Consider the following 13,435-nt stretch of genomic DNA (forward strand, 5'->3'; position numbering starts at 1 on the left):
CGAGCATGTCCGCCGATTCCAAGGATGCAAGTTGGAGGAGGTTGGTTGAATTGGTTGAGTTTGGCTGCATTGGGCCTTCAACGGCTAGTGCCCCACGTGAGCCCTCATGTTGGCAAGGCACAAAATTGCTTTCCAAAAGAGATTTTGTTCCCATATCCATTTTCGGGTAGTTTGACTATCTCTTCACCCAAGATTCCTTTTGCTTTTGCTTTTGCTTTTGCTGCAACAAGTACCTTGGTTTTGTCATGGCTTGGGTGATTGTCCTTCACCACGGTACCGGTGGACTCCTCTCCGGTAGCATGGTCGGAATCCTGGCCGGAAGTTGGCAAATTAACGGGGAAGGCTTCTTGTTCCGCGCACGGGCTAGCCATTTCTTGCTCCTTGTTTTTTCCACCTTGCTCATGCTCCTCCGATTGAGTGGTGACCACCATCTCGTGGATTGATGTCGCCGAAAAAATGGAGCTTTTGCATTTGGGGTTCTCGGTCGAGGTGCCATCTTCCTCCTCGAAATCAATTCTCTTCCTTAGCTGCTTATCTTCGGGGAGTGGGAATGGAACAAATCTCTTCCGTCCATTCCCTTTAGTAGGCGGAGCCGGGGTGCTTCTCCGCATCTTGAGTCAATAAGGTAGAGTTTTTAGAGAGAAGGAGGAGCTTCTCTTTTAATACTCTGATTATGACTTGCTATTATACCCATTTTGTCTTCGAGACTATTCCCTCGAGTTAATTACTCCTTTTGCGATAAGATATGATTAATGAGGAAATTTTAGTTGCGAAATTAAACACACACACACACACACAACCAAACGACACACTATACAAAATTGAATAACACTGCATACATACTATGTACTATACATCATAGCCCACAATACACATTGCACACCCTCTACACATCACACATATACGCATACTTTACACACATACATATTAAACAAAAACTACACATTGTACACAAAATACATATACAAAATACAAACATTACAAAAACACTTCTTTCAGTACGCGGCACATACTATACATAAAATATACAAACATACACAAAACACATGTACGACAAAAATACTTACATACATTGCAAACGCTACTCTACATATTGTCATGGCCACAACTCCCTAGTACTACCTATATTGTGTTTGTGTATTTTATTTATATCATGTTTAATGTTTGTAGTATTTAATAAGGGATGAGATTTCAATTTTATCTCTAAAGGATGTTTTAAGATCTTTAAGATTTTCAGTAAGGACCTCAATCTCTTCCTCCCATCTTGAAATATCCATGTTAAGGATTCTAATTTCAAGATTAAAAATTTTTTTTTTATCAAGAAAATTGTCTCTTAAAATCATAAGAACTTTAGCATGCACTTATAAGTGTAAAAACTCAAATTTTTCTTCTGCACTCAAATCTGAGGGGGCTTCTCTCTTGAATTCCTCCTTTGTCTCAAGTAATCAACACCGCCGACCCCCATTTGTCTCGCCGGAACTGTTCCACCCAACACCTCACTCCGTACCACCAGCCGACGTTGAAGCTGATCCCGAACCTCCTCCCTCACCACTCTTCACTCCGGTTGAACCCATCGGCCTCCCACCACACCATTCCGTTGCCACCAACTCACATCAATCCGTCTCCCGTCCATGCCGGAACACCCACCGGACCCTCCACAAGGGTCCGAGGAACCCCGCACCATCTCGGACCAGCAAATGGTTCTCCGAGCGGCCGAGGACCCTCCATTGGTCCAGCAAATGACGTTCACGTCGGAAGAGGCTTCCTCCACAAGCCTTCTCCATGAAAATGGCAAGGAAAACTTTGAAAACAAAGGTGAAAGAGAGGAAAAGTACCCCAGCCCCTCCTACCAAAGGGGATGGTCGGAAAAGGTTTGTACTCTCACCTATGCCAGAAGACAAGCAACTCCGGAAGAAGATCGACTTCGGGACCGAAGGTAGCTCCCCGGCCGGAAGTCCAAAATGCAAAACAAACATCCTTTCAGCGAGTCCCGGAAATGAGGTCGCTATCGTCGCATATGATGAAGGGGATGAGAAAAGCGCCATTGTTCTAGATTCTTGTGGCGATGCCGGCGAGATCCCGCCCTCCGGCCAAGCCCCCAGCGACGGCCGGTCGATCGCCGGAGCAAGTGATGAGCCAGCCGCGCATGTACCCCCACCGCACCTTGATGGACCACGTGACGCAAAGCCCTCCATGATGGTTGGTGTAGTCAACTTGCCAAATATGGATAAAGGAACAAAACCACCTTTGAAAAGCTCCTTTGTCCCTTACCATCCTAATAGAGGTGTCACGTGCTGCAAAGGTCACCTTGGGAGAAGGTGTAGTCAACTTGCCTGATTTGGAGGTAAGAACAAAATCACCTTTTGAAAGTGTCTTGATGCCTTACCACAATGAGGGCTCACGTGAGTTGCTAGTCGTTGAGGTTCCAATGAAGCCACAAACACATGAACTCATCCACCTTGCTAATTTGGACTCGGCGGAGAGACTAGACTCCATGGTGGCGCAGCCACTTCTTGTCGTCGACCAGCCGGAGGAAGGACACATGGCAGTGGACTCGCCCCCCTCCTTATTGCTAGCGAACGCTGCCTCACCGACCTTTCCTATGGTTCCCTATGTCCCTTACGTTGAGGACTTCCCACCGCTTGAAAAAGGGCGTACCCGGAAGATTAGGGATACTTTTTAAAGTTGTGCTCCACATGCACACCAAACTTGGTCCAGGCCGAAAGCAAATGCCGACACATCCGCACATCAAGGCCCGAGCAATCTAAAAACCTTGGATTTGCTCTCGGCTGGGCCCAATAGGACCGACGACATGGAAGGTACTCTGCGAAATGGTTCTAGGCCGAGGAATGATGGTGGCACGAAGGCCGACAATGGAGTTCCACCTAAGGTTGGAGAAGGGGGGCCCTTACCCTCGGCGAACATCCCACTTGCCGGTAGACAATCTAATCAAACAAAATCCATGGCGGATATGGTCCGTGAGACACCGAACCCGGAGGGACCGCAAGCATTCGTCCCGGAAAACATCCAAAGTATGGGATATGCGACAACATCTAATAAAATTCCGGCTATCTACTTCTCGGGAGCGGAAATTCAAAAATTGGCGACGAGCCTCGGACACGCCATCGTCGGTAAGTTTTCGCACTCTATTCCGGCTTCACACCAAATACAAAAAGCTCTAGATAACATCAAATTTTGCCGTGGTTTCTCGTGGAGATATATTAATGCTAAGCATATTTTTGTTCAATTTGAGGATATTACGGACTACGCTCGATTCCTTAGTGGACCAAAAGGAACCCCAATCTGGTACATTGATCGTCATCCCATGAGGGTTTTCAAGTGGTCCCCGGATTTCGATGCATATTGTGAGTCCCCGATTGCGGCAATTTGGTGTAACTTGATCGGCCTTCCCATCCACCTATTTGATCAATCAGCGCTCTTCGCTATCGGCAAGCTCTTGGGTACGCCAATTCAAGTCGACCGGGCCACGGCCAACAAAACAAGACTTTCTTTCGCCCGAATTTGTGTGGAAATTGACATATCAAAGCCTCCCCCGGAAGAAATCATCTTGGATATATGTGGACGCGAGACGGTGCAACAAGTTAGGTGGGATAAGATCCCATCGTATTGCCGGGATTGCAAGCATGTTGGACACAAGAGCGACGTGTGCTACGCGGCGGGCAAGACGGACCGTCCTCCCAAGAGAAACTATAGTGTCATCCCATCAAAACAATCTCACCGAGGGGCTGGAGAAAACCAAGGAGAGCAAGCACCTCAAAAGCAGCCACAATATGGAGAGCGAAGATCCACTTCCACCAATGTCGAGCCGAGGTAAGTTGATAACAACTTGGAATGGAAACAAGTCGGGAAGAATAAGCAAAAGGAAGGCCTTTCAAGAATAAGCTCGAAATCAAAAGCGACAGATGGAACAAGCTGGGTGGGACCAGATATAGTAGGAGACTTCCAAGTGGAACGTGGCTCGGATAAGGGCCCTCACCCCAACAAAGTAGGTCGAGGCGCGCAAACCGCTCAACACCCTAGGGGTCCGATTACTAGGTCCACTTCTCCTAAAGGGGGGCGGGAGAATGCTAGGTATGGGGAGAATCTCGAACAACAGGAGGTGTCAACGGATGCGGGTGCGCAAAGGGGGGCATGAGGCTCATTTCGTCACTTTGACATGGAGAAGGCCGAAGCAAGAGAGGTGGGAAACCACATGAGCACCAACCAATATTACTCCCTCATGGCTTGTGATACATATGCCGAGAATGGGGAAGGAGATCATGAAGAATGGGATGCGGAAATGCCCCATAAAATGGATGACTCCGGGGAGCACCCAAAGATCATGGACACCGAGACATGCCAAGGGGAAAATAATAGTCATATGGTGGAATTCCAAGGAGGGCCTTCACACCCACCGGGTACGATTCTCCCTTGTTAATCATGTCAGTTAATTTCTTATTTTGGAACATAAGGGGAATCGCGAACGCGACAACCCAAAACGTCCTTAAGAGGCTAATTAAATCTCACAATATTCATTGTCTTGCAATAATGGAGCCACTCACGGCACCAAACCCGGGGAAATTTTCAAAAGCCTTGGGGTTGGACTTCAAGGCCTCGAACTCAAATGGAAAGATTTGGATCTTTGTGGAAGAAGGGGCGAATTTTGAGGTCGAGGACGACTCGGAGCAAATCCTACATGGAAAATTCACATGCTCTCGGCTACCTTGCGACACCTTTGTCTCGGCCGTGTACGCAAAGTGTACTAGAGGGGAGTGGAACACCCTTTGGGATAAAATGAGAGATATCACACTAGCCACTGAAGGGCTTCCTTGGATTATTGGCGGAGACTTCAACACCATTCTATCCTTGCAAGATAGGGTTGGGAGCGAGATACTAACCGACAGGCGGAGATGATTGATTTTGCTGAGGCCATTGAGGATTGTAGAGTGGTGGACCCAGGCTTTGATGGATTGGAGTATACATGGGCAAAGAACAACCTCTTCGAAAGGCTTGATAGGGTGATGGTGAGCGAACCTTGGACTCGACTTTTTGAAGCAACAAGGGTATCCAACCTCCCTCGGATTGCTTCGGGTCATGGACCGGTCCTTGTCCGATGTAAATTGATGAACAACATTGAGGGGGGTAGAGCCTTCCAGTTCCAAAATATGTGGACCCGACATGAGGGCTTTATCAACCTGGTCCATGAAGACTGGGGAATTCCCACGGAGGCAGAGGGGCTACTCAACCTGAAGATCAAACTCGCTAGGACCAAGAAGACCCTCAAGAGGTGGAATAAAGAGGTTTTTGGGAACATTCATGCCAACCTCCGGGAGAGTGAAGGAAGAATTGCCGTGGCCCAGGCAGAATTTGAGGCAAACCCCGCCCCCCCGGAATCGAGCGGATCTTAACAAAGAAGTCGCGAATTACATCCTCTTACTTAAAATGGAAGAGGATTTTGGAGACAAAAAGCAGCCCTTAGGTGGCTCCAGGATGGGGACAAGAATACCAAATTCTACCAAAGCTGGGTGAAGCAAAAGAGGATTCGACTGCGAATCCACAAGATTGAGGACAACGGGGAGGAAATTACGGATGAGAAAGAAGTCCGAGACTCGGCCGTTAACTTCTTCCAACATCTCTTGGAACCGGATCATCCGGAGCTCATGGAACCGGACCTTGACATAATTAGACAATTGCCACAGTCGGAGCAACTCGAGGGGATGTCCACCCCCCGGATAAGGATGAAGTTAAGCGAGCTGTCTTTGATATTGCGGGTAATAGTACTCCTGGCCGGGATGGCTACACGGCCACGTTCTACCAATCATGCTGTGGCATAGTAGGGGCAGATGTGGTGGATGCGATTAGACTATTTTTTGAAGGGGCCTTCCTTCCCCGAAGCATCACGGCCACTAGTATTGCGCTCATTCCCAAGAAGCCGGCACCGAATACGTGGGGAGACTACCGGCCAATTAGCCTATGTAATGTCATTAACAAGGTAATCACGAAGATCCTATCAAAGAGACTAGCACCATTCCTCCCAGAAGTTATATCACCAAACCAAAGTGGCTTCGTGAAGGGGAGGTTGCTCAATGATAATGCCCTCCTCGCCCAGGAGTTGTTCCACGAGCACCCGAGATGCAACCCAACCCCGAATGTTGCAATAAAAATTGATATGGCTAAGGCCTACGATCGGGTTCAATGGGCCTTCCTTATCAAGGTCCTCAGACGAATGGGATTCCCGGAGTCATGGACGCGTCTTATTGAGAGATGCATTGGAACATGCTGGTTTTCGGTCCTCATTAATGGAGCCCCGGCGGGCTTTTTCAAATCAACAAGAGGGCTACGGCAAGGGGACCCCATCTCCCCGGCGCTCTTTGTGCTTGCCGCCGACTACCTTTCGCGTGCTCTCGATAAGCTGATCCTGGGGAAGAAAGAGATGACGTTCATAGCCACCCGGGGATGCATGGAAATCAGCCATCTTGCCTATGCGGACGACATAGTCATTTTCACTCAAGCAGCCCCAACCTCCCTCCGAAGACTGAAAGGATGCTTGGACCATTATGCGGAGGTGTCGGGCCAACAAATCAATTTGTCCAAGAGTAATTTTTACATTGCCGATGTCCATGAAGAATGGGCAAGCTCAATTCAAAACGAGGGTGGCTTTTCCCAAGGTACATTCCCCTTTCTATACCTTGGTGTTCCTATTTACCGTGGGGCGAAGCGAACTGATATGTTCATGTTCTTGCGAGAGAAAATTGCGGCTAGAATATCGGGATTGGCACACCGACACCTCTCCTTTGGGGGAAGACTCACGCTCATCAAGAGCACATTGGAGGCGGTCCCAATTCACATATTCCAAGATATCGAGCCCACTTGTGGTGCCCTCAAGCAACTAGATCAACAGTTGGCGCGGTTCTTTTGGGGATCGACTAGTGAGAAGAATAGAACCCACTGGATCAGATGGGATCAAGCGTGCCTCCCCACGGCCGAAGGAGGCCTTGGCATTCGTAAGTTTAAGGAGGTGCTTCGAGCCTTTAGTCTCAAATTGTGGTGGAGGTTCCGGGAACAGAATTCTTTATGGGCTACACACATGATGGCCAAATATTGCCGCAAACGCTCCCCCCTCACAATTAGAGCGTCGGGTGGAAATAGCTCGACTAGGAAGAGGATCCTGAAGGTCCGAGCACAAGCACACCCGCACCACCAATGGGTTGTAGGACGAGGGAACATCTTTTTTTGGGATGACCGATGGATTGGTGATACACCCCTTAGGGATCTTAGCTTGGACGACAGAGGCGATCCCCCAAGTTCTCGTGTCGGACTTCATTGTGGAGGGAGCATGGAATGTGCCTAAGCTCCAACTCCTTCATGAACAGGCGGGCCTTCCCCAATGGACCATTTTGATGATTCTGGATACACCTATTCTCAGGGGCGAACCGGATGTCCCTCGTTGGAAGCTATCCCATACGGGAGAGTTTACAATGGCATCTACATGGGAAGCTACCCGAGCACATGGCCCTATTATTCAGGGCCTTGAGGATATTTGGAAGACGGGGCTTACAAGATCTATCGCTATCTTCGCCTGGACATTGCTATCAAACCGAATTCCGGTAGATACGAAGCTACAATGGAGGAGGATGGAAATGGCTTCTAAATGCCAATGTTGCCCACATAAGCCGGCAATTGAATCTCTCCAGCACCTTTTTATTCAAGGGGCCAGGCATAGAAGCGTTTGGAGAGAATTCGACACATGGTTTGAAGGCGCCTCCCAAGGATCCGGATCAATGACACCATTCCGGAAAGACTTGAGGTCTTGTCTAATAGGCTCGGGTGCCCAGGTAAGAAACACCTTTGCCGTGCTATCCCTTTTCTTATTCTTTGGTTTCTCTGGGCGGAGCGGAATAGAAGTCGTCACCAATCGGTGGTGTTTAAGGCTTATAACATAGTTTGGCAAGTCCACATGTTCGTCCGGAATAGCATGGTCACCGGAAATTTTCGAATGAAGCATTGGAAGGGAGTGAGGCTCAACTTTGGCGTTCCCGCTGGCCCTGTGCCCCGGCACCCGAGAACCCCTGCGATGGTAATCAAATGGATCCCCCCAGATTGGCCCTGGATCAAACTCAATTCTGATGGTGCCTACATTGAATCAACCGGAAAAGCTGGAGGAGGCGGCATCATCCGAGACCAGATGGGACACATCCTCGCGGCCTTTGCATGCCCGGTTGTCGCGCACTCGGCCCTCGAGGCGGAACTACTTGCCATACACCACGGTCTAGTTCTTGCTCGTGAATTTGGCCGACCCATTTGGATTGAGTCGGATTCTGAACAAGCGGTTCATCTTCTGAATGGTTCGAGATGGGGGCCGGCCAATTTAAGTCGTGTCATGGCTCGCCTTGCTATTCATAAACGACAACAAATGATGCGGTTTTCTTTCATTCCTCGGGAGGGGAACAAAGCCGCGGATCTCCTTCCCAAGATGGGAGTGGAGGAATCGGAATATAGACGTATGAATGCTCTCACGGCCCCAAGGCTCCTCCAAGCTATGGCGCACCTTGACTCGATGGGAGTTCCTAATATTCAGCATCGGGATGGGGATGAAGACTAGAGGATGGAAATGTGTAACATAGCTAGATTATGACTTGTATTTTTTTGTCTTTTGTAATATAGAAGGGAGTATGATGAGGTCCGAACAACTTTGGATCGGACCGCCTACTACTCCTATGCCTTGGTAGGTACACCACTATTGGGTGGGGCCTCGCTTGTAATTCGGTTATTCTGAAATATAGGGATGAGGGACCCACGAACCCTCCACCGTAAAGGTGTTTGAATAAAAAAAAATAATAATAGAGTGAGACTTTCAATCTCATAATAGAGTGGTGCAAGAGATAATTGTCTCTTTCTATAAGAGAATCGTTCTTCTTCAAGGGTAATGAGTTCATGATTGCATCTTTTAATAATATTCTGGAGGAGATAAATTTCTCTCCCCAATTTTTTTTTTGCAAAGGGAAGATTCATAAAACAGAATTTAGATCATGATCATTATCATGGAAGCTGAGAGTCCAGCATAATGTCATCATCATCTTGATGACTTGCAGAGGCTGACTCATTTTCAGAAAATTTTTCTGTTTCGTCTTCATCTTCGCTTCCTTCTTCTGAAAGCTTCTGCTGGAGGAGTTTATTAAGATCTTTTAGATCCTTTTTAGGGTAACTCTTGACTAGTTCTCCCAGTATTTCTGCCAAATTCCCAGTATTTCTGAAGGACGATGGGATTTAATCCCCATTCTGAGAACCAGTAAATAAACCATTGAGGGAATTTAGTGGTTTCACAGTCCCTAAATTGAAGGAACCAACTATGTTTGGATTTTCTGTTTTCATAACAGAAGGCTCCTTTCCAAGCTTTGATATAATCAAAGTAGTTTTTTTTTTTTAAATCAAAAGCACCACGAGGGTGGAGGGTTCAGGCGGACCCACACCGGTGCATTACTAAGGACAATTGCAATGAAAAACTAGGAACACCGAGCCGCCCAAAAGTGACGGCTCGCCAAAACCAATTAGAGTACAACGAGGGCCTCCCTACCAACTAGAGTGGTCATCAATGTACTCTTCACTATTCTATTACAATTAACATGGTGTAACCTTTACATCACAAAATCCAAGATTCGTCACTTAATTGAGGCCCACAATAGGGATACCCCCGCGATGAACGATCCCTCCCGGATCAAGTTCCTCGATGAAGCCTTCCTTCTCCCGGTTGGGGAGCCCACATGAGACATTCATTGAGCAAGTGCTCGGCTCGTTCGCACTAGAGTCATCCCGATCGAATGACACCGTGGCGACATTGTCTTTCAAACGCAAATTGTCGATGTGTTGAGCTTTGGAGTGCATGTCTCCCTTATGTGCCTTGCCTTTCCTCTTCCTCGACACCAATTGGAATCCATCCTCGTCCATGCTTGGTTGACTCCCAAGGGGCGCTCAAGGAGCCAACGGATCGACGTTCATTGTACCCTCCTTGTTCTTCTCTTGGTTGCCACTATCTTTTTCCTTGTTCGTGTGATCAATGTTCGGTGAGGTGCCAACCCTAATCGCAGCCTTTGGACGCCATTCTCGACGGATGATCTTGTGATGGTGGCTAGGGTAGAACGCCTTGGTTGGTGTTCGGTAATCCTTGCCTCGCCCCTTCCATCCCAACGCATGACACTCATCAATGACATGCCCAACATGCTTACAATTCTCGCAAAACAATGGGATACGGTCCCATGCTACTTTGTGTCTTGAATTTTTGTCTAGGATGTTTAGCATGATCTCCTCCGTTGGGGGGTTGGAGATATCAATCTCAACACATATCCTAGCAAAAGAGAGCCGGGTTTGATTGATTGTGGCATGGTCCGCTTGTAACGGCTTGCCTAATAGCTTGCCGATCGCCATGAGGGCCGATTCCTCAAAAAGATGGGCCGGTAGTCCCATGATATTGCACCACACGGCAACGATGGGCGACTCAAAGAACGTATCAAAGTCTGGCGCCCATTTGAACACCCTCATTGGGTGAATGTCAACAAACCAAACCGGACTCCCATTAGGGCCACTTAAGACCTTAGCATAATCAGCCATATCTTGGAATTGAAGTAGGATGTGCTTGGCATTCAAGTATTTCCAAGTGAAAGAACCAACTAGCCCCATACCCCTTAAGCTTTTTTGAATTTGGAAAGAAGAAGGGAGTGAGTGGGAAAACTTCCCTACAATGGCTAGTCCTAGTTTCTCCGAGAGATATTCCATTTCAACATCGGTAAAGGAGAGATAAGGTGTACCTTCAAAGTCTCCGGCTGTCCCCAAAGGTGTAACCTTGCCGGCGTCGAGTTGGATTGGCTCGTCCTTATGGGTTTTATGTGGTGTTGAGGCTCCCACCTTGCACCCCGTCCCCCCATGTGCGAACAAGTTTTTAGCCTCCTTCCATGCATTCACCGGCGGGACCACGTTTTCCGGCGGGTACTCCGGAGGCCGGCCGTCGGTGCCATGGTCCCTCTTGTCTCCATCAATGCCGAATTGGGTGTGGATAGCACATATCATTCTCTTGCTCAAGCAAAGTAACCTTTGTCTTTTCCTTCTTTTGTGAGTCACATGCCAACCCATCCTCTAGCCTAGGCATCACATGGAGGGGTGTACTTGCATTGGTCTCCTTGTTGACCATCTCATACTCCAAGCATGAGACATCAAGGTCCCGGCCAGCCGGCGCCGGTACCGGCGCAATTCCGGCCATCCCCTCACCATGAAGACCTTCCAAATCTTTTGTCGAAGCTTTCTCATTCTTTGCCATTTGAGCTAAGGAGCTCAACATCTCCCCAATAAGAGCTTGCTTAACATCCGGCGACCCCCTATCTTCACCATGGAGTTTGCCGACAAGTCCATCAGCCATTTCGAACACCATCTTCTTCTTAGCCCGACTCACCTCCGAAGCAGATTCAAGACCGGCTCGTTTGAGAGCTTGTCGAGCTTTCTCCGGGTGGGGCGTGCCATCCCTTTTGGTTTTGGGCCGTGCAATCGAACGAAACTTCCACTCCAGCGTGGAAGGGGGCTGCATCATGTGTATCAAGGCCGTGGCCTCCCCCTTCGGCAGCTTACCACCGGACTTCACCATGTGTCGGATGAAACAATCACATTTCACCTCCCTCAAAGGGGAGGGAGGGAGAGAGGTCGAATTCTAGAGAGAAGGGAGAGCTTCTCTCACTAGCTTTGCTGGTGAGAGTACCTCTCACGAGCTTTGGACGAGCTGATATTGGGAAAGAAAGAGATGACCTTCAAGTCTACACGCGCGTGTTCTGAGGTTAGTCACTTGGCCTATGCTGATGATATTGTTATATTTACGCAAGCGGCGATAGAACCTATCCGACGAGTCAGATCTTGCTTGGATGAGTATACGACGGTCTCAGGGCAGAAGGTTAACCTCTTGAAGAGTAATTTTTACATTACGGAGAATAATGGTGATTGGGCTGGCACGGTGGAAACGGAGGGTGGCTTCACTAGAGGTACATTCTCCTTCCTTTACCTCAGAGTCCCTATTTACAAGGGTGCCAAACGGACCGACATGTTCCTCCTCCCCCGAGAGAAAATTTCAAGAAGAATCTCAGGGTGGGCACATAGACATTTGTCCTTCGGGGGTAGGCTGACGTTGATTAAAAGTACCCTTGAGGCCATTCCAATACACGTGTTCCAAGTGATCGAACCGACAAAAGGGGTCCTAAAGCTCTTGGAACAACAAATTGCAAGATTCTTCTGGGGCTCCGTGGAGGGTAAAAGACGAACCCACTGGATCTCTTGGGACCAGGTTTTCCTACCCACCATGGAAGGAGGTCTCGGACTAAGAAGGTTCGAGGATGTGTTAAAAGCCTTTAGTGTCAAATTGTGGTGGCGGTTTAGAGAGCAATCCTCCCTATGGGCCTCACACATGTACATCAAATATTGTACCTCGAAATCACCTTTGGCCCGGTTGCCTTCGGGTAGGAGCAGCCCGACTTAGCGTAGGCTCGTAGCTGCTTGGCCCCTCACCCAGCCTAACATCCGTTGGATCATTGGAGATGGAAGGGTCCTGTTTTGGGACGACACTTGGCTCGGGGATAAACCAACTAGAGATCTATGTACTGATACAATGGGTGACCCCACTGCAAGGGTTGCGGACTTCTGAAGGAACGGTCAATGGGATGGGGCTATGGTTTGCACCACTCGTAATCAAACGGGCATGCCACCATCTGTGGCCGAGGAAATCATGAATAACTCTATCCTTCCTGACAGCCCCGATGTTCCGAGATGGACCTTGACACGATGCGGAAACTTCTCTCTTGCCTCGGCCTGGGACTCTAACCGGGCTCGTCAGCCTTGTATCCCTGCACTTGGCGATATTTGGCATGGTAGCCTCTCAACGGCTGTTTCGGTCTTCATGTGGAGGCTTCTTTCAAACATAATTCCGGTGGATACAAAGCTCCAATGGAGGAATATTTCTTTGGCCTCAAAATGCCAATGTTGTCCCGGGCACCCAGGAATTGAATCCCTACAACACCTCTTCGTGAATGGGCAAGGGGCGACCATGGTTTGGAGACTCTTTGACGAATGGTTTGATGGCACGAGCCACCCCCTCTTGTCGGGTGACTCCATTCCAACCAGAATCGAAGCTTGGTCTAAAAGAATCAACCGAACCGCAAAGGACCATATGGCTCGGACTCTCCCTTGCATCATATTTTGGTTTCTTTGGGCGGAGAGGAATAATTGCCGACACAATGGGGGTACGCTTCAGGTCATTTAACGTGGTATGGCAAGTCTGGCTTTACATCCAGAAGTTGGTTGAAAGTGGGCGGGTAAGTGCAAAGCATCTTAAGGATGTTCGATACGATGGGTTGACCCTTCCCCCTCCACGACCGAATGCACCGAAGCGAAGGGCCATGGCAGTCAA

The 13,435-nt window shown here is 48.6% G+C and overlaps 1 protein-coding gene across 1 annotated transcript; it reads left to right on the forward strand.

Moving 5' to 3' along the window:
• Positions 1–2,812: 2,812 nt before the first annotated feature.
• On the forward strand, positions 2,813–3,835 carry LOC121784256. Its single transcript, XM_042182418.1, has one exon. It carries the CDS (start codon positions 2,813–2,815, stop codon positions 3,833–3,835), a length of 1,023 nt encoding a protein of 340 aa, XP_042038352.1.
• Positions 3,836–13,435: the final 9,600 nt, after the last annotated feature.

Source organism: Salvia splendens, chromosome 21 (assembly GCF_004379255.2).
Source record: "Salvia splendens isolate huo1 chromosome 21, SspV2, whole genome shotgun sequence".
In the NCBI taxonomy this organism is placed as follows: Eukaryota; Viridiplantae; Streptophyta; class Magnoliopsida; order Lamiales; family Lamiaceae; genus Salvia; species Salvia splendens.

What these genes read in the sequence shown, in the direction of transcription:
- LOC121784256 (XM_042182418.1), top strand. Translation starts at nt 2,813, where the DNA reads ATGGAAGGTACTCTGCGAAATGGTTCTAGGCCGAGGAATGATGGTGGC.